Source organism: Anticarsia gemmatalis, chromosome 5 (genome assembly GCF_050436995.1).
Source record: "Anticarsia gemmatalis isolate Benzon Research Colony breed Stoneville strain chromosome 5, ilAntGemm2 primary, whole genome shotgun sequence".
NCBI lineage: Eukaryota > Metazoa > Arthropoda > Insecta > Lepidoptera > Erebidae > Anticarsia > Anticarsia gemmatalis.
In genome coordinates this window covers 9,700,053-9,722,207 of record NC_134749.1, presented here as the reverse complement: position 1 = coordinate 9,722,207, position 22,155 = coordinate 9,700,053, and the positions used below count along the sequence as shown (strand labels likewise).

General features: G+C 35.5%; 2 protein-coding genes across 3 annotated transcripts in view; one reads left to right on the top strand and one right to left on the bottom strand.

Annotated features, from left to right (window-relative positions):
• Window positions 1-339: 339 nt before the first annotated feature.
• Window positions 340-22,155, top strand: part of spg (dedicator of cytokinesis spg) — a 62,531-nt gene continuing 40,715 nt past the window's right edge. For both annotated transcript variants that reach the window (XM_076114708.1, XM_076114707.1), the window contains exons 1-4: window positions 340-510; window positions 1,130-1,213; window positions 2,615-2,808; window positions 5,486-5,634. In XM_076114708.1, coding sequence (XP_075970823.1) covers window positions 474-510; window positions 1,130-1,213; window positions 2,615-2,808; window positions 5,486-5,634 — 464 coding nt within the window. In that variant the 5' untranslated portion in view covers window positions 340-473. The remainder of the gene's footprint in view (window positions 511-1,129; window positions 1,214-2,614; window positions 2,809-5,485; window positions 5,635-22,155) is intronic.
• Window positions 6,993-21,052, bottom strand: Inx3 (innexin 3). The gene is made up of 9 exons (XM_076114709.1): window positions 20,756-21,052; window positions 16,361-16,551; window positions 10,788-10,981; window positions 10,499-10,621; window positions 10,167-10,262; window positions 9,754-9,864; window positions 9,448-9,584; window positions 9,066-9,213; window positions 6,993-8,982 (listed from the first exon to the last, which is right to left on the bottom strand). Exons 2-9 carry the CDS (start codon window positions 16,521-16,523, stop codon window positions 8,797-8,799), a joined length of 1,158 nt encoding a protein of 385 aa, XP_075970824.1. The 5' UTR covers window positions 16,524-16,551; window positions 20,756-21,052; the 3' UTR covers window positions 6,993-8,796.

The following is a 22,155-nucleotide window of genomic DNA, read 5'->3' as shown; positions in this document are numbered from 1 at the left end:
ATAAATAAATTATGCACACAAAGAGAATAATAACATAATGTTGTTTTATTTTTTAATAACAGTTCTGCTATTGTTCAATATATTGATAGTATCGATCACAATCCAGTTTTCTACTTCGAACTTAAACTATATCAAAGTTTTCGACTTCGATCATAACAATATGAAGAGTAATTCAATAATACAAATTATGTCGCAGTGTGTTATTAAGCTTTTGACAAGTTTTAACCCATTTTAAGTAATTTTAGTTGTTCTTCATTGTAGAACTACAAAGAACCGTATATTGGTGCAGACTAAATCTTCTGCAGTTGTATACAATAGTGCCGCACTAGTATCTTGTCAAAAAATTTTGATCGAACGCAGGTTTTTGTTCGGAATTGATTATCTATTTTAGGATGAAAATAACAATTCGTCTATAATGATTCAGTGAACGCCAAACAAAAAATTCGCAGAAGCCGGCAGTGTTGGGTGCAAAAATGTGGATTCCATCGAAATCCCCTAAACTAGCCGTCGGTAAGTTGTCATTTTTTAATCAATCAGCATTACGCGGTACGGATACATCCTGCCAATTACAGCGGAAACGTAATAACATGATATGAATTTTAACTATTTCTTACCTGTTCATATAGGAAGAAATAGAGGCCTATTTAACGATGCTAACATAGCCCTATCTAGTTTTTTTATGCACTTGTTTCTTCATCCCTAAACCCATTGTTTATTAGACTCAGTGTCTGATTCTTCTCGGCCTTGTCTTGTTTTTTTATGATGTTTTCTAGAAACAGCAAAAAGTTTTTGACAGCATACATTAAAATAATATTCACCTTATTTCAGAAAATATACCATAAAATAATACTTATCTTGTTAAAAATTTAAAAATTTAGAATAAAATATTCATTTACACTTTTATCTGTATAAATGTTATCATGCACAAATCCTTTGGATATCATAAATAAAAGTGTTACAATTTTTGCTGTAGATAACATAAGAAATGTCATTACAAAATATGAATTTTAATTGGCTAAAAAACTAGAAGAAGTGAAAACAAAATTTAAATATTTATGAGGTGAAATGTCCTTGTAATGTTTACATAACTTTAAATTAGCATTCAGAACTTGAATATTATTATTTCCAGCTGTTTACAATTGGAAGGGAGATGTGAGATCTGGACTACCTCTTGAGATAGGAGAGACTGTGCAGATCTTAGAGGAAAATGGAGGTAAGAGTTTTTTTATGACTTATGTACCTACTAGACTAGATATGGCCAACTTTGGCTTGGTTTTAAAATATTGTGCTATTGTTTGAAAACAAATATTGCATTCAAAGGTATCATGACTTCTGCTACTTATTAAGCATTAAGCATGGCTTCTGAAATCATTCATTTCAGAATAAGGTAGCTTTACATACACCATTTTGGCCCAGCTATTTGACCCTATACCCTCGATCAGTAATTGAGTATAACAGAAATATGATCTACAATAAATTAAGTTGTAACAAAACCAACTGTAATTATTGACTAGTTATATAATCTAATTTGTAACTATCTAGTATAGTGTTGCTATAGCTATTAGAACAATTATCTGAGTGCATGGACTGTTATTATCTATCATCATCCCACACAATCTGCACATACAGCTCTCGGAGCTGACCTATATAATTGTTACAGTTTAGTACTAAATTATCATAATAAGAGTACTAGGTTTCTGTGTTATTAGAAACCTAAAATAAAAATTATGTGCTGCTGAAATTGCTATTGTAATTTATACACAAACCAGCTATTGCCAGCTACTCTGTCCATGTAGTCTATAGATATATGGCTTATTACTCATGTAGTTTATGTTCTTGTGAGATTTCTGGGAAACAAACTATCCAATTTCTTTCTCAGGTCTCATACTATCTCTGTACAAAATGTCTTAAAAATAGTTCAGTTGCTTAAGTGGAAAAATGTAATAGACAGACATATAAAGTTACTTTATGTTTAGTTTAATATACCTTTAATATTAAGATTAGATAATACAATAGTCAATAGTAGAAATCAAAGTAACAAAATTATTTGATAACCAAAAGGCATATTTGTTTAGTCAAATGTATGACTGCTATGAACTACCACTATGTCCTTAATAGCTACATCTGATCTGTATATTCAAACAGTTACTATTGCATCATTATGCTAGAAATTCACACTTAACTACCTACTTTTATAAACAATAGCCAGTTAATTTTTAGAATCTCATCAAAACTGCCAAACTGGTTGTTTTTATGTATATTTTCGAATGAATAGTGTTAATTTTATACCTACTCTTTTCTTTTAAATGAAATCAGTACTTTAAGCTCTCAAAGTAATAAATTCAAAAACTTATTTTAACTCATAGCTGTCTTACTGCTCACAACCATTCTATTAACCCATAGCTGTCCTACTGCTAGCCAAGGATCTCTTCCTAAGCAAGGGATATGTTAAGCATTGCATCCTCCATTCTGGCCAAGTGCAGGTTGGGGACTTTGTTGCATTGCTTTCAAGAAATGTGCAATTTTTAGGCCTGTAAAAATGTTTTTCCTTTACTGTCAGAGCAAGTGATCACTATATCAAAAACATACTTATATTAAATACTGTATTTTCCAGGCTGGTACCGAGGCTTCAGCTCCAAGAACCGCTCAGCATGGGGTATATTCCCTTCATGCGTGGTGTCCATCCGGCCATGTATCGTGAAAGGAAGCGGCGCCACGGCTATAGCTGAACTGAAGGATGATCCGTTGGTCCGCGAGATCGCTTGCGTACTCAGAGAATGGGCAAGGTTGTGGAAGAAGTTATATGTTGTAAGTATCTTTAATAAGTTCTACATAGTACCTTTAAAATATTATAAATTAATTTATTCCTATAAAGTCCTACTGCTGGCTATGGTTTTCCTCCCAGAATGAGGGAGGAGACTTAAGTTGTAGCTTTACTTGGTAGAAATTGACCTTACAAGCAAAATATACTATAATCTGTCTGTCAGGGCTTGTTATATTTTATTAAATAAAAAGTAAATGTGTTTAATTAATAAACGAGAACATTGGTTTACCCTCGGAACTATGTTTATAATTATAAATTTTATATTTTCAAGCTCATCAATTGTTTTACCTAATTTAACACATTGTATATTGGATTTACTACATTTTATAGTAGGTATACATTTTAATATCTTATCTTTATCACAATAAACAAGTTATCCAATATTGGAGATTGGATGGTGTATCAGCAGTTTTCATTTGATATACATTTCAAGGTTTACGGTATGTGTTAAAGCCAAACAGATGAGTAGTAAAATATGTCAATCAAAGATTTACTCTCTGTCAGTGGTAATGTGGTTATCAATCATTCAATGAAAATTCGTAAAAACTAAGCAAAATATTATAACCCTGATGAATTGTATTATATGAGCTAAAATAAGCTTAAACTCCCTTTTAACGGCTATTCGATTAAAGTCAAAAACTCAATTTCAATATAAACAATTTGATGCTTCTACAGTAGTAGAAACTGTTAATCATTGCAGTATGACCGATTTTCATTGTTAATCCAACTCATTTTCTAATTTCGCTTGTTTCGGATGATTTCCGATACTATTGTATTATACTATTGTTGTATAAATACAAGTCTTATCGAAAAATTCCTAAAGTACAATTATTGTGTAACTGTTTTTACGTTCGTTATTTATAATTGTACAATTTGCGGTTTTACATTCATAATCTACGATATCAGTTTTTCAACTTGGCATTGTATAGTAATCATTGCATAATATTTGTTATGATTTGACAGGCCTGTATACAAATATTGTACCGTGTTGCCGTTTTTTTGACAAATGGCACAACAAATGGGTCAATAATTCCAATATCTAGTCTATGAAACAAAAGATCCTTCAGAAAATATTCTTTATACCTACTACTATACTGATACCCTAGTCGATCAATTTAAGCAAGGAGTATTATTATTATTATTAAACCTTACTGCCAAGAAAAGTTCAGCCACTCTTTTTAATAGCTTGATAATATTCAGAAGATGCAACTATTTATATCTAACTATAAAACTAACCTAAGTACATTTAATTTAGAAAAGAGATGAATCAAACCAAACAATATGTGTAATATGTGCATAATGTTATTATGTAGGCAGACAAATAACAAAGCTAATTGTCACCATACTCATAACAAAGTATGCCACAAATATCTCATGACAGGAAGCGAATCATGAGAACAACATATAAAGGTTTAATTAATATTTTATTTTATTGTTGTTCAATAATTTCCGTTATTTATTATGACTCTTTCTGGGAAGTTGTGACTCATCTAACAATATGAATAAGAAATTGAAGCAGGCTTTGAGTCCAAATCTAAATGTATTGTGAGAATGGTTGTGGGTGTTTAAATTTCTAAATTTTATTTCAATAACTGTAATACATACATAATATCACGCCTGAGGTCTTATACTCGAAGGTGTAGGCAAAGGTGTATGAAATAGACCAGCGTTTTGCCTTTAACAATGTTAGTCTCATATAACAGGGGGGCGAGCCTTATAGCCTTTAAACGTTTAATATTTCGAGCAGTCTTATAGTTTATAAAAGCGCTACTAAAACAGAAAATAAATTGTACAAATTGCGTACTTCTTTGAATGTGGAAGTTAATCATCTCGTAAATATTTTTACCGTATTTTCATTAAGAAAATAAGACACCTGTTTCCTATTATTAGTCATAGTTACTCAGAGACTAATTATGCGTTTTATTGTTTTCTAATGGTGTTCTCCAGCCAGGCATCTTCGTCACAAACATGTGTATTTGACATGTTAAACAGCTTAAACATTACAATCTTAGCCTTTGTGTGTTTTCAGTTATTCATGAGTCATTGTGTGGCGTGTTCCGTGTTTAAGTTTTCTCGTTAACTGACCTTCTTACATATTGTACTTTTTACTTACTTCTCAGTAATTTCTATGTGTGTAATTTATCCCGTTTTATTTAAATGCATATAGGGTGCAGTGGAGGTATCAATGTGCCGGATGTAGCGACTAAAATTTTCTAACGATATAAATACCGATGCTTGCAATCCACAGACAATTGTTTTGGATCTGTTCGTATTTAGGGTGTTGTTTGTAAATATATCACGGACCAAAATATTAACTTTACTTGCCTCATTATCATATCAGCTGATTCTTATCAACTTCATCATACCTGTAATACATTTAACCTAGTATTTCACTAGTTCTATCATAGTCAGAGAGAATCAATTGCTCTACTATTATTCTGGTGCAGTCAGACAAATTCATGCAATCGAATTTCTTTTATCGCCGTTTATACTGACTTTCTTCCTTTGTTTTGTCCTTATTCCACCTCACGCGGGGTCGACACAATATGTCTTCTCAAAAACACGCTATAAAAAGGATTCGCCTGATGTTTTTACAACCGACCACCTATCTTATTTCGACCATCATTGTCAGTATATTGATGTTGCACCAATTAATTCCAGGAACGCGAGACGTACAGGTTCAGTGCCGTAGCGAAGGTGATGCGTGAACTACTGAGCGGGCGACGTGCACTTCTTGCGGGCACGCTCACTCAAGACCAGACTAGAGCGTTGAAGTTAAAACTCGTCGCCAAACTAGACTGGGGGAATAGGTGAGTGAGTAGAGTTAGGAAATGGTGTCAATAGAATTTGAAATTATAACGTATAATAATGCTGGAGTTTTCAACGCGAACTTTGATTTATTACCTTAGTTTTTCGCTATAGTCTGACAAATTAGTAGAGCCTTAGCATGCGCGGTTAATCTAGATTGTAAGTAGGTAGTAAGTTATGAATCCCAAATTCCGGTATAACCCAAATAAAGTAGCCTACGGGTCATAGAATTACTAGATTCTGAATTTGTGTGCCTCCACCCGTGAACCTTGCATACAAATCTCTCTACTGAATTGTAGGGCTATAGAAGTATTCCTAATTATTGTGTTGGCCTAGGTTGCAAACTGTCTCTGTGTAAGATTTTTCTACTTATCTACTGAGTTACTTACTGGTTGGAGTCGGCACAACACATTTGAATCCTCCACTCTTCTCCGACAGTCGTGAACTCTGTCTTCGCCCAATCCACCCAACTTATATTTCGGTCTTCCTCTACACTATTTTCTCACATGTCCGCTAACATTAATTATCATGACTCGTCTCGTAAGAAGTCCTTTCAGTATTTACTAGATTATTCTTAGATAATTAATACATTTATTTATATAAATTCTATTGACAGCCAGATTCGTTGCATTGCAGTAAAACTAATTTGATTATGCGATTTGCTTGAGTTAAAATCTTGTTAACAACCTGAAAATGTTGCTTTATAATGCGTGTGAAAACATTTTTACGTAAATAAAGACCCGACTTGGCCAGCGGACGACATTAATAGGAACATTTTTAAAGACTCATTATAGTAAAATAAAGTAGACTTGCTTGTGCATAATCAAATTTGCTATATTGTAATGTGTGGATTGCATGAATAATTTCAACAGGAAGCCATCGAGCAACAACATTTTTTTACTTCCCTCAATAATGTTTTCTAGTCGTTTCTTCGGCGCAGATCGAACTTTTACGTTCAATTTGGACGGTTAGTTATATTTGACGACATATTATATTACTTTTTCATCGTAGTTATTCTCTTACTTACTGCTTACCCTAGCTTTATTCCCCACTAAGATAAGACCCGCATACATTTACCATACGAATGCATAATTATTTTTCTACCCAACAACTGTTGTGAAACCTCCGCATCGAAAAGGAAAAACGTTATTTCAAATAATTGGCGAGTTCTCTTCTACGTAAAAAAGTAGCTCTCATTCGGTACCTATACTTGAAGGTTACAAAATGCAACTTGCAGTGTTATAACTGGCCAGCGCGAGAGAAATCTTAAATTAAAAACATGCAAATATACAACGAAAGGATGTCAAGGTAGCAATTCACTTTTATTACAAATATTGGACAATTAAATAAAAAGATCCAGTATTATTTGAAGTCATTTATTACCAAATATAATGTAAACATGTGACACATTGAAATAATAGTCCCTGCGAACAGAGACTCGTAGGAAGGCAATATTTTATCAACTACAGAACATATAGGAATGATTAAACTAAAGTAATTAATAAGGCAAAATACGACCTCCATTTCACGCCGCTATGGGCCGATGGAAGACAGCTATTCGAGATTCCAGGAAAGTCTTTTATAACTATTACAATAATGCATGACTCAAAATCTTAAACTATCAAAACGAGATACTTGAGAATCATGAACTTTTCTCATCTGAACATCTTATTTCATGGCACATTTGGAACAATTTATGAGTATAATGTATTCATCGAACTTACAAACGATACAATCGACAATTTTACTTCCATTCACGCTTCAAATTCACCTGATGATTATCTCCCATTGAATAGTACCAAATATATTTTTATAACAATCACGAAATTGATGTAACATTACATAAAATTTGACTAACAGCAGATTCTCTCTTATTTAGATACTCATACACAATAATTAGTTATAAAACTATTAGCTACTCACCCACTAGTTTATAAAAAACCGTGGATTTGGAACTGATAATGTCTTTTTTATATATTTTCCTGTCAGTTGTAATCTCGAAACTCTTGGCTTTTGAGCTTCATGACTTTGATTTAATTATCTTATTGATGGCAGCCCTAATTACATGCAAAATAATCCATATAACGTCTACTAATATCAATGGAACAAAAGAAAAGCACATAAAATAAACTAATCGTTAATATCTACTTAATAATATTGTTGAAAGACTTAATTGTATAGTCGATATGTGTATTCTGAAGCATTGTTATAGTTTTACATCTACTACAAAATAACTCACTGCATTGATTTCATTATAATAGGATCACTACATCCATAAATGTTCACATGAATATGGATTGTCTTACTACAAGTAATTTTTAAAACTATTTTACTGTTTGCAGCCGTGTATACGTCTATATAATTATGTATAATAATATCCTATCTATACAAAAGAAAAATAAATGAAATTAAATGTTTTCTAGTAGTTCTAGAGGAGTAAAAAGCGTGATACGGGCAAGTTATCTAATCGTATAATTACTTAAACGTTGGAAATACATATGAGACCAAGTTGAAACTTGCTCATACCGCGCTCGTCCAAAAAATATCATTTTATAACATCCTAATACAAAATATACGCTAACTATAGCTTATAATAGAATCAAAAGTTGTCTTTATAATATGTACTTTTAAATATTATCAAGTGCATTTTCTGCGAGTCGTATCGAAATAATAAAACTATGTTCCATAAATGGACACAATCGTATAGTCAGTTATTAAAAACTATTTGCTTATTCGCAAAGTTGTAGTACCACGGTTAATTTCACATCATAACAAGTAAAAATGCATAGTATGTTATACGAAATGTATCAACAATTTTTTTTATACTAAATATAATTCGTATAGTGATTCACTAAATTTAAAGCTCAAGGCGAAAAGGCATTTTGTCGTCTTACATAAACAGGTAAAATAAGGAATGTCATGGTCAATCATGTCGTTGAAACTGAATTTCTAACATCACTGCGAATGAGCGTTACGATTTTTTTATAGGGAGCAATACACCACGTCCTGTCATATAGTCTCTAACACAAGACTTGAGATTAAGTGACAAACGGATTGTAAAGGAATCGTATTGTTTGAACTTTCTCAGGCGTCGTATTCGAGACAGTCACAACTGAGAGGTCGAATCGATTGTTTAGTGTAATGCTCTAGCTCAGTCTCAGCACTTACGTCTCTGTTTCCTTGGCGTACTTATCGATATTGGGATATATCGGTGCCATCTCTAGGGTGGAGGGGGCCGAAGGTGCGTTGGAGTTCATGTGAAGTCGTCGCGACAACTCGTCTAGAACTTCTCCAAATACGCGCAGGGACATATTCTGGCCGAGGAGATGCAGAAGTAAGAAGTCTCCCACCTGAAAATGTATATTGGCATCAAAAACTGCTCTATAGAATGTCTTTTTTATATTTTAGTCTTTTTTATCTCTTTGTAACTCACCTGAGTTTTCCTGACAAGAGATTCGACTCCTGCAGGTGTTCCGAAACGGAATCGTCGCTTGAGGATAGTCTCGCGGGTGCTTGGCAATAGAACCACTGCTGCAGAGTACAATAGAGCCAAGCCGGAGACCACGGACAGGATAATAAACCTGAAATTGCGATGAAAGCAGTTATAGATATGTTGGAAATAATGCTTTGAACAGCCGCGTTGTGGGAATAGATACATGTTTTGTTTGGACCATAAAAAGATATGCGTTACATAACGATAGATACCAAGCTCAGTACTCATAGTATTGCATTTTATTGTGGGTAATTAATTCCCAAGATTACACGTCACATGCTATTTACATTGTGTATAAAGTTTCGAAAATAAGGGGACTTACCAGAACCACAGGAAGATGAAGATCTTCTCATTGAGAATGTTCAACGCAAGGACGCAGAGGGCGTCGTGCTTCTGAATCGATCCGGAAGCACCGAATTTGTGGAATGTACACTTGGTTACTCTAGGGAATACTTCAATCTGAAAAGGGAAAACAATTGTAAGAAATTGTAAGTAGAGTTTTCATAGGCACAGGAGAGATCTGCTGCCATGGACGATATAGGGTGCTTTTGTACCATGTTACGGATTTTTAAAGACTTTAACATACATTTTCTATTACTATATTATTATTTTTATAGTAGTGACTTACCATAGGATCAGTTCGTTGTTCCTGGTTCATATTTGAGAACTTAACTACGTCGGAACCATATGTCAAGAAGGCACCACCGAGGAATGTATCTAGGAAGAAAATGTTTCCAACCTGAAAATTACAAGCATATTCGATTAGTTTAGCGCCTCTAAAGGTCAAATGGAAGTTTTGTAGAAGATAATATAATATTTTCGATATTCATGCAAACAAGTTTTGTGTTAAAAATAACGATGTCACAATCACACCTTGCATTTTATTTAAACTTTGGTCAATACAAAAAAGCAACTAGATTTGTTCGCGCATAAATTAATCCAATCAAATACGGACAACTATACATGATGTATATTATAATGAAATTGGAGATCGTGATGACATCAAACGGTCAATTTAAATAAATGTGTTAGTCTACTTACCACGTTAGCGAAGTTCAACACCTCACAGAAGAAATAGCCGAACGAGTAAGTGTTGTGCATATGTCTAGTATCAACCAGGTACTGGACCAGACGGTTCTGTAAACAATAATTAATCCATGTAGAATAGACTTCCTAAGACCTAACTCAGTATGTGACATAATAGGCTGCCCAGGCCCGTTTAATTTGTCTTATTAAGGACATTCATCAAGACGACTTATCTCAATTGTGCCACTTTATTAAGAAACAAGATACCTATACTGTCCTTATTATTGTTCTATTATCTGCCTGTTCTTATATTACTGCGTAAATGGTAATTTATAGATTGTACGTACCAAGCGGTTGTTCTTGTCATCGGCGATGGTAGCAGCAGTACCACGCATGCCGTCTGAGATCATGCGCACCTTGCCTTCCTCCCAGTTCTTCCATACCCAGTGAGGAACGTAGAAGAGCAGACCCTAAAAAGATAACGACAGAAGTTATTGACCTTATAATGAACTTTGAACTTAGCTTCAAATAGCTCTAGTTGTGAAACTTGATATTGATTATGTTCTGGACCATAATTAGCCTAGTTTAATAAAAAATGCAAATGTATGCTAATGATAAAACATAACATTTTATTACCTGGAAGAATAGCATAAACGGCACCCACTGGTAGTAGGCATGGATATGTCTCTCGTCATCATCGGTTTCGGTTCCGAGACCAGGATGCGCGATGGCCTTGGCATTGGGAAGTGTGAACGTGTATGTGATCCAGCAATAGGTGTTTAGTACGTGACCGGGAATCGCTCCGTCACTAATACACGAGATCGGGTCACCTGGAAACAAACACCACAAATATTACCACACCCATTTTCTGTGAATGATCTCTCGTCTGAATCATTTGCAAATGTGAAAATATAATTTAATAAAGTGCCAAGCCGAAACCACAAGCTTAGTTGCGAAAGTAAGTCGAACCCTGACGAGGCACGTAGGCAAAGCCTGTTTTTGTGGTTTTTACCTGACGTGGATTAAATGTAAGTCGTGATGCGTCATTATATTGCAATGTCGTGCTGAACATTCTTTTATTATAAAAGCTTTTATTCTGACTACATTTTTTGTCTACCAACTATGATAAAAGAGATAGTTAATGAGTCGTTTCATGACCACATAAGAGTTCATTAACGCGAGTATTTCCAATGTGCGGGTAAAGTACATCGCATTATCATGCTCATTTATTAGTCACAACAGGTCTCTGTAGAACAGGTTCGTGCAAATATCCCTTCTCGTACGTAGGATTATATTTAGATTAATATTATTCGCCGTACGTCCCTGACATTGCAACAAGCAATTGCGGATGACGCTAATATTGTCTGTAATAGTGCAACTGCCCCTCAACCTGTCGCAATTGACGACCGTGATTTAAATCACCTTGGACCATGTGAGGGCTATGATATACAAACTACCATGGAATTTAACCTATTGATCCGATAGAGGTCCCAAGATAACGAAGAACTCGATATACTCTAAGAATGAAGTATAATTATCAATTTCCTTGAATTGCACAATTAATTGTTATTAGTAATTGGATCCAATTGTTTTGTAAGTTTCATGGTATGCATATGCAGTGACTGAATTTAATTCTTGTTATATCCAGTCATATGATCTCATTTAATTAAACCTGTATTTTCTGGCTCGAATAACATTGAAGCACACAATAATATGTAAATACCGTGGCTAGTGTACGAGTGACAATGTGAGGAGTGACCGGCTTGCCAAATAACGGATGTGATACGGGCACACTCCTGAAAATTACGCTTTGCTACTATTGCATAATCGCGCTAGATTTACGTCACTCTCCAAACATAAATTGCTGATGCAGCTCTCATTGACTACTGGAGGTTAAAGTACAATCAATATTGTTCAATGATATTCAAATATTTCACCACGTTGTATCGTGAGTACCGCTATGTCTGACTCAGCGCGTTAAGTATCAAATTGAGAGTCACATGCTTGCTAATTATTTCATTACAATTTCTCGTACCCATATAAGATCCTTTAGTTTTGATTTCCATCTTGTAACATAAAAATGCCAAACTCTTTTATACAAAGTTACAAAAAGTACCTATAAAACAGCTTTGCTTTATATAAGGTAAATAACGTATATAAAAATGTATTTCTTAATAACATGTCGATAGTGATGCAAGTCTTTATAATGATTGTAAGTATGTTGCACTTGCATTTACGTCGCAGTCGATTAAGGATACGATCTATGATATAACCGCGTGTTTAGTCAATGAGTTGGTCTATGTCTAGTATTTTACGACAAATACTACTCGAATCTGCTTTTAGTTATACAAGATGAGTACTTAAAATTTTATGTTAGCGGCTACTATTGAACAAGTTTTAGAACCTAGAAAAGCATTGAAAACACTTAAGATTTAAATGATGTTGCAGTTCACCTTTATATTTTCATTTATACAGCTGGCCTTCGTTTAAATAAGAAAAAACGGTAGTTGGAATTAACTATTAAGAAATATTGATCCATTTTAAACATATATCATCTAATGAAGCACTAATAGAGATTTAATTACCGTTCCGTTTTCCTAAATATAAACAATCAGACAGCATTAATAATTCACAACGACTTTACTGTGCAATGTCTGTATCGCCAAGTTATTCTAGTTATGCTAATTCTACACCTGTTACGTAAAATAATTCTGTCTATGTACTAAAAGTCCACAATGAGAATATAGTTCTATCAGCGGTAGCCAGGAGACTCGTTTTGCTGCGATTGCCACTTTAATTGTGGGTCAGGGCGAACAGCACTTTATGAACTTTGCTGTCGTATAGTACTCATATGCTCACTCGAATACTATGTTGCTATGTTGGCTGTACCTCTCGCTGGCTAAGTATTCACAAACGTGACGCGCATATGTAACATCCAGGGTTCAATTCCCAAGTAATAATTCTACTGCTAAGAAATTCTGAATATTAGTGTGCGTGCGTGAGGAATTGCTAAAGACATTTCCTATTACATAAGACGAAATGGGTGCAGAACGCGTTTTCCTATCATTAGCTCGCAAAATCGTTAGTTTATGCATTGGGTACTAGTCGTTTCTGCGAAAATATGTACGAACGGACTGAACAATTTAGGTCGTAACGGTTAAACAATGCTCATCATAATGTCAATGTTACAAAATATGGTAGTTTGTTGCCAGATTTAGTATACAAATGACTTATTATTTGGAATTAAGTACAAGGTTTTATAAAATCTAAGAAGGTATTCCTGTTGTATTCAAATCACTGTTTTTCAAATGACCATGCCTACTACCTAGAGAATGGTTTTGCATGAAGATTTGCATTTTTCCTCTAATTCTCATTTAGTTTTAGTTTTGCTAACAAATAAAATAATATTAAATTAAATTGTCCTCCTTCTAAATAACATTAATTTATTGTACAGGCCAGTTTACTACGTAAAAATAAGTTAGTATGATAATAAATTAGACTTATAACAACAAAACAATTAAACGACTTTCCATATTTAAATATCGTTTAGTTAATAGACTTGCAAATTATAATCATAGAAACCGAAGCCATGAATACAAATGGATTGTAATCAGAATGTTTAACTAGATGCATAGTAACACCAATCATTGTTATCGTTAGCAACGGTGTTTTGATTACCAACACCTGAGGCACAACTGATTGTGAATGCTGCATCTAGGGCATAATGTCACGAAGTGCTACGTTGCACCGATGCTATAAACCTGCTGACTAACTACCTACGAGTTACGTACGTGACCTAACGCAAACGTTGAAAGCGGTATTAAATGATGCATGGTTTGATTCTTCTTAGAAATGTTATGTAGTCAGAATTAACTTATTTTGCCGAGATCTAGATCTATCTACAATAGGACATAATTTCCACAACGTTTCAGTAAGGCCGTGTATTATTTTGAATTGATATTATAAAGAATTTATCGTTTTAATGAAATTATTGGTACTAAACTCAAACTGCTGAAATCTAAAAAAAATATTGGTAGCATATAATACTGTGTGTATCAACGCAATTATCAAGTTGTCATTCGATATATAGATATGGAATAATGTAATTAACTAGCTTATTGGATATCGGTCTAATATAGGTCACAAGTCAAGTTGAATAAGAGGTTATTAAGATAATTATATATATCTATGTAATATAAACAAAATATAAAATATTGTATAACGTAGTCTTGCAACTTGCAACAGTATAATATTATATTCTTGGAAACTAAAAGGTACGGCCTAATGACCCATTAAGCCGTTTGTTAAGTAAATACCAAGCATGTTTATGACTAATTGTTTGTCTAAAAATTTCATATAACGGTCAGACCTGATTTCTAAGTTAACCATTCGTCTCTAAGTAGAATGGTTAAAGTGAAAATTGGCTTAATTTTATGTCGTCGTTTTATGAATAAAAACTGAAAGTCAAAAGTCAATGTCCGGTTTATATGGAATTATGAAGTTTAGTATTAAAAATAAACTGAATTGTTGAATAAGACAAGCTATTTAGATCTGATACACAAAAGAAGATTGTGTTTCGCGAATCGTGCGAATCCGAGTAGAATTCAGAAGATAATACTCCTATTCTGTTATAGTCAAAACAAAAGCTTTGTACGGTGCATATGCAAATTTCATCTCACGATCTTATACCGAACATAAGATAAAATTATTTTAAATATCTTGACAACATAATATTCTTAATAGTTAATAAGTATAAGTTACAAGTGCACTGTTAAGTAGTCGTTTGTTTGTGAGTTCGAATGGGGAGCACGCGATAACACGATCGTAAACAGCGTACGACCACCTGTGTATGCTCGTTCAAATACTTCCTAAGTATGCATTATTAGGTCATTATTGTGCTTCATTTACTCATGTCTTTCTCAGAAAGAAAAGCTATCTTCTTCCGTCATTTGTTCTGTTGGAGTATCTTCGAGAATATTCCAGAGACCGGTCATATGCAATCTCTTGGTGATGTGATACTATATTTGTTCAGAAATGTGTCAGTATTTGAGAGTGGGAACTATAAATTACTTAGTTACTGATCCTTCGAAAAACATTCCTGCTTTGTCTAAAAACACAATAAGGATGATACGCTACTTATTCACTGATAAATGCCACGTGTCAAACTAGTTATAGTTGTTATACCAAAGTTAGCACCAGTTGATCGTATATTACGAACATTAACTAAGACTCACTAATCACAGGGTGTAATAACCTCGTTAGCATGTCAATCGACACGTAATAAGGGTTAATGCATCGCACATGATGCGTTTTACTACTGTTTAGCTTATCGCCCGTATAGATACAGTTTATCGCTCAAACAAACTTTAGTATTGCCGATTGATGACAAAGAATAGGCTTTATTTGTCATCAACATCTGACGATGACCAACATGTACTTATTGAATCAAGGAAACATCCCTAATATGGATGAATCAGTTATAAACATTGGACTTGATAGAACAATAATGTACTTCTATTATTGCATACGCGTATTATTTATTCATGTTTGATTCTGTACTATTTGGTGAAGCAAAAATTAGCATAATCATACAAAAAAACAGAACACAATTTCTTACTTCAATAACAGCTAAGTACAGAAACTTTAGATAGATTCTTTACAAAATGTATGTATTCTGTACTTAGATTTATTATTAATGTAGCACCATTATTCATATTTCGTTATCATAAATTCTGTATTTCTGAGAACATGTGATGTGTACTAACCAAATCATTATGTTAAGGGAAACGTATGCACTTAGTTGTTCAATGGATTCGAACAGTGTTATAAAAACACTAAAATGTCACCGAAGCGTGAAAAAATTACATTGACCTTATAAATTGTTGACACAATTAGACCGTGTATATTTTTTTTGACCGTGTATACAAAGGGCGGAAACTATACACTTAATCATCGTCACTTACTTCCTGAATATAATAAACGACGCATGTGTTAAAAGCAACAATACTAACAACGTCATTTGACAATATTATCTATAATGAGCTATATCACTGGTCTGTGATTCTGTCTAGCCGCAAATTGCTTGTCTATCTAGTTAAATCAGCGCAACAACGACTTGTATCCCCTTTTCAACGACCGTGAGAAGATCATCTACTGATACAACCCATTATAGCTTTTAGAACAATAGATTTTTACATTAAGACACTTACCAATGAGATTATTGGCGGTGACGAGTATACAACACAGGAACAATATGGCTGAGGTGATGCGGTAGTGCATTCTGAACACCATGTTGTCGATCACAGCCTTGTCGATCAGGTAGCGGACCTTCACGAAGCCCGCCACCGACGATACCAAGCCAAACACTGCCATCTTGAATTTATTTGTCTACTTTCGTTGTCTGAAACAAATAAGAACAGTGTAAGAATTTGTGAATCCCTTACATTTACAATCATACATGGTCCTAAAGTACAATATAGCTGCCAGCTAGCCGGAAATTTATGATACATTTGCATTCTCAGTATTATTGGCTATACAACTTAGTCAAGTGCATTGTAAATCTACTGTTTTACTTTAATAGTCAATGTTCTCCGTGAAATAACCCTTTGTTTCTACAATAGGACATCGACAAAAGATTTCTTTAAATAAATCGACGCGTCCTAAACGGCCCCGTGACAAGTGCCATACGCCATACATACGAAATTAGAACTGGTACTGTAAACTTTATTGGTGTTTTGATACGACAAATGTGTGTAACAGCTGCGTAACCTCCTCGTTCACATGTCTTCATTATCATACGCTTTAATATGTTTATTTACTCCCTAAAACGATAAACCGTTAAGTGATGAGATATTCACTAGGCCTAGTCTACTCAATCAATGACCTCAGACATAATTCAAACGAGTAGCTACCTCTCGCCCACGCCTTGACCAGTCGGGTCCATTGCTTTTTATAAACCAATATTTTTTCTTCACAGCTCACCTCCACGTGTAAATACGTACAGTCGTGTCATATTGACTTTTTATACCTTACTAACTATGCCTGTGTTCGCTTTGGTCTATTGCCGTAGGATGTGAACAAATTAATGAGAAGGTACACAGTCTAGTAGACAACTCATGATAAATGGATCCAACCTTGACAACTTCTTGATCCCGTTCCTAAGCGGTGTCGCCTCTAACATGTGCTATTTGGGTCGCACGCATGGGGTGACGTTAATTCATCATTGAAAGTTATGAAATCGTTCTCAAGACGTCATATTCAAAATCTATATCATTACTTGAATCATTTGCATTTCGAACTAAGATAATATGTTTTAATTCCCTAGACCTTATAACTACCACAATTTTATTAAATGTAATTATGACGTTTTGAGTTAAAGACATAATTAGACATTTAATGCGCCATGTGGACCGTATAGCAGTAGTATAATTAATATGTCGTACTTGTTTATGTCAGTTTACGCAGGATTTCCGAAAGCTCTCAATATAAATGTAACATGACAGTTGGTTATGCCTTAAATCGTTCATTTTTAACTATTTTGCTAACATAATCGTAATCGTGTTAGGATCGTCTGCGGTGGAGGCGAATGGTGCGCCGGCGCAGGGCATGTGGCGGGTCGTCGACCGGCCGCTGTTCGTGCGCCTCCTGCGTTTTTAACCTCCCTCCTCCTCCGTGCCTCTCGCTGCTTTACCTCAACCGACCCTGGCTGATGCATCGCTTGGCAACGCGAATTTTACGCGGAAACCAGTTTGAGCGGCGACAATCGTTGCCAACTTTGCACGTCGCGATTTCAACAATCGATTAGTTTTGGAAGGTGTTTTCGTCATGGAGCATTTTCATTTGATATCTTTACTAAATTGCCTGGCTCAACATTCTTTCTAGAACGAGTTTACCTTTAGTTTTATGATTTGTAGATTGGTCTCATCCTATCGTAAATATTTACTCGTACCCTTTATGTATTCGGTTATACGTCAATACATTGCCTACTTCTACTTGATAAATATTTTGAGGAACCCGTTGTTTGCTAAAGCCGTGACTGATAATAGGGCCGCGGAGGGGGAAGACGCGAGGCGTACATTCCGTCGTTTATGACATGCACAGGCGCATAGGCACTGGCGGGTGAGCTCCGTCCCTGAACCTTTTGTGCCGCTCTTAACTGCATATCCTTGTTCCACTCGTTACCGCAGACTATTTATCACCGGCACTTTGTGCTGCTAACTCGGTTTTATTATCTTTCGTTGTAAATTACTTTGGCATTTATATTATATGCTCGTCCCGTAAATTAAGTCCACTAAGTATATGGCAATTTCTAGTCTCAACCTTTAGATCTAATAACCAAGTGCGTGATAATGAGCTATATTACACACAGCTGCCGTTCTTATTTTGTTCAAATGGCACGCGTCGGCTCACAACTGAATGGTCACTAATTGCGGTAGATGTGAGTCGCTTCAACCTGCACAACACACGTTTAAACTCCACACAATACCGGCACAGCTCGTGGGAAAGAATCTTCGAGTTTTCGTATCGACGCCTCGGTCGGACAATAAGCATTTCATAAGAAAGCGTGACCAATGACATGAAACGATCGATCCCAATATTAGGTAACGTTTGAGTTTTGCAGTGCAAGTGAATGGCTCAGCTTGTCGCTTCTGTTGTAATTTACGCCGTTTCTAACCACGCTCGCGGCGAAGGAATGGTCTGATTCAGTTAAGACGCCGGCTGCTGTCGTCTCGTGCCCGATATAATTAACTCTCATTGACTGCGTTGATTGTCAGTGGTAGCATTCCTTCCATGCATTGTTTACATTGATAAAAACGTTACGAAAACACGTGGTATTATTTACACATTGAAGGAAACGTTGCAATATGGGTGTGCGACTGTCGAAAGATAAGCTTGCCCATCGGTCACAACATCCGCGGTGACTGTATGCCTGCCTTTCGTCATGGTTTACGTTTATTGATACGGAAATGCGCCTCTAAAGCGGACCTGCGGTTGCGTTAGTGCGGTTCAACTCAAGTTTCATAGACCTTTAAACTACACGCTCTGATAAAATTCTCCAATATATTTATTGATCGCATTGCAGAGAAATGGCCACATACCACAGATAATTATTATTTTATCTCTGTTCGGTCAAAGATACAGTTTGAAGGCTTGATGACATGATAAACAAAACCTCGCTTTATAAAATGTTATGCGGGCTAATTGATAGCGCGTGTGCATGTGCTGCATACGCAATGAGGGGATTTAATAGACTTTCGAACTAGTGTCTGATTTATCTTCATTTCTTGACTCTCTCTCTCTCTTTAGAGTTATTAGTTCGAAGTCAATAAAAAAAATGTATACATCATTCCCGCAATAATGTTCTCGTATTTATATATTAGGTCCTATTTAACTTTGGAATACGAGAAAGAATTAGTCTGCTACTATTTTGTATGATAAACAAGAATACTAAACGAGTTTGCAAGTTCAAGGCATTTTTTGAGGGTATCGCCAGGCGCTTGAGCGTCATCATGGATGCAGGTGCCGTAGCGCGTGTGGCGTGACAAGAATAATATGTGAGACCGGTTAAAGATGCCCCCTTTTGTGGCGTCATACCAAAGAAACTCTCACACGGTACCTAATGGGGGACCGATAATTTCCTAGTCTTGTACTTACACGCGTGATTTGAAATTTAAATGTTAAACGGTAAAAGTTATGAAACTTATGCACATGTGATGACCTTTTTGCCCCAGCCCCTTAGATAATGACAGCTGTAATTACAATAATGTCACAACACTGTATATTTTACGTCAAACTTCCACGATCAAGTGATTACAAGGCAATTGATTGTTAATAATAGACTTTAAATTAACTTCAGCTATCACTAAATGTATCTGTACACCAGATATAACACTGTTATTGAAGGTGTTGCTATTATTCGCTACAGTAGGAAATTATTTTCTACAGTCACTCACTATGTAATTGTTATTTTGTTCGGTACACGAACATGTCCGGGTTGTAACTAAATTAGTCGGGCTGTGGTTTGATTGTTTTTATTTCTTTATTCACCGTGTCCTTGGTCGGCACATCTTCAATGAAGTTTCGTGGACCGTGAAATTCGCGTGTACAGGTACATATTTTACCGTTTCTTATTAACAAACTCAAAATTAAACTCGATCCTGATGTTGTTTCAAATAGCAACGTGGTAATTATTTATTTAGACACGTTGTTAAAATCTGTTTATCCCTTAAACCTAGCATGCTTGTCCATTCTATTCAAATGTAGTTCCCGGTAAATAGGACGGCGTCCTTTTCCCCCTGCTCGTCGCTCAGGTAAACGGGGACACACTCGCTACCTGTGGCCACGAGAAACTCGACACTGACACATTGCGGTGTCTTTAATTCATAACATCATTTCCTTAATTTGTGTCAATTAATCGTTCGTTGATCACTTACCCGCCGTTTTTACCTCACGAGACAGCGGGCAGAATAAAAAAGAAACGGGATGACTATGCACAAGGCTTTTGTTCCCGCACATGTATGCTGTCAAACAACATTCCTCGCGTCGTCGATATGAGTTAAGCTCGACTCAATCCATTCTAAGCTTTTGTGACACAACTCACTTACCTTTTAAACCTAACTGTTACTTTTCCACCACTTCGGTCTCTAAATTTTTATGCTCGCAAGTCTCTCGTTCTTTTTGTACACAAACACTGATCACAGCCTCACTTATAATATGTCTAAAAATACTTTGTTACAATAGTACAACGTCATTGTATTACAAGGGATATGTCATACAATATAATGAAGCCGTTAGAGTAATACGAGTGGCAACTGGGGGCCCGCAGCTCAGCGCACCAGCTGCCCGTGGGTCGGAAACACAACTGAAAGAACTGCGGCCGATTCGATCGGCCTCGCACACGACGGTGAGTCGCGCGGGTATAACTACCGAACAGTCTGCGTGTGCGCATCGGTTTCTGTCTCGCTCACCTCCATACCGCTATTGTTTGCTGTCTCGCTCTTAAAGTTGAAATGCACAGTAGCCGGTAGCCCGAGTACCCGAGTTCGAATCGAGCTCTCGGCTTCGTGAGGTTTCTCCGTGATATACACTTTGATCTCTCATGTGTCGATTTTTTCATCGAGATTTTGATGACCGGTCTCAACGGGTCCGTTGCTGGCTGTAGTTAATTAAGATATTGTCGGGTTTAAAGAAAACTGATATGTATTTCGAATATTAAATTTTAATGAAAATGAAGTATCATGGGTGATAAAGAAATAAAATCTTTATATTTTGTGTGTACCCACTTAGTTTCTTCTAGCATAATACACTTGTGCTACAAATATTGTACTAACGTCTTTTGACAATCATACGTAACAGTATCTCTGTTTAATGAGTTTTCTCATTACAAATAAATATAACACTGAGTCTCTTACAATATATTATTATCATTCAAACAGTTTTTTTGTATTAATGGTAGGTAAGTAATTTATTTTGATGATTTATCAAACTTTTGTCATTCATCTAGAGAAGAATTGAGTAAACACAATTGTGTCGATGTTCAATGTATTCACTTTGATACAATGGTAACATTTTTTGCTGCTTACACACAGCTATAACAATATAAGACAACACATTAATACCTCCTTCATATTATCTAATAAAGAGGCGATTATACGTCTCAGTAATTGCTTGTCCGGTCCAGCTGTAAAGCGCTGGCGGTCGACTCAAGCGGCGTTCTCATTCGACAGGCATGCGACTGTCTACCTGTTGCCCGCTCCGATAAAAAAAAAGAAACAACCTAGTACAGCTGAGATGTGGATTTACCCGATTGCCCATATTCAGTGCTTTTGCACGTGATTATGTAATGGACTTTATAGCGAGGTTTGCTACAGTCTGTCATACTTTCCTTTGCAAGTTATCTTGCAGTATAAAATTTACGAAAGCGGTATTTTTGCTCGCTACTTTTCGCTTCGCGTACAAAAATGTTTGCGTCTCATTCCTTTGAACGCAGCGTGGTGATTTATTA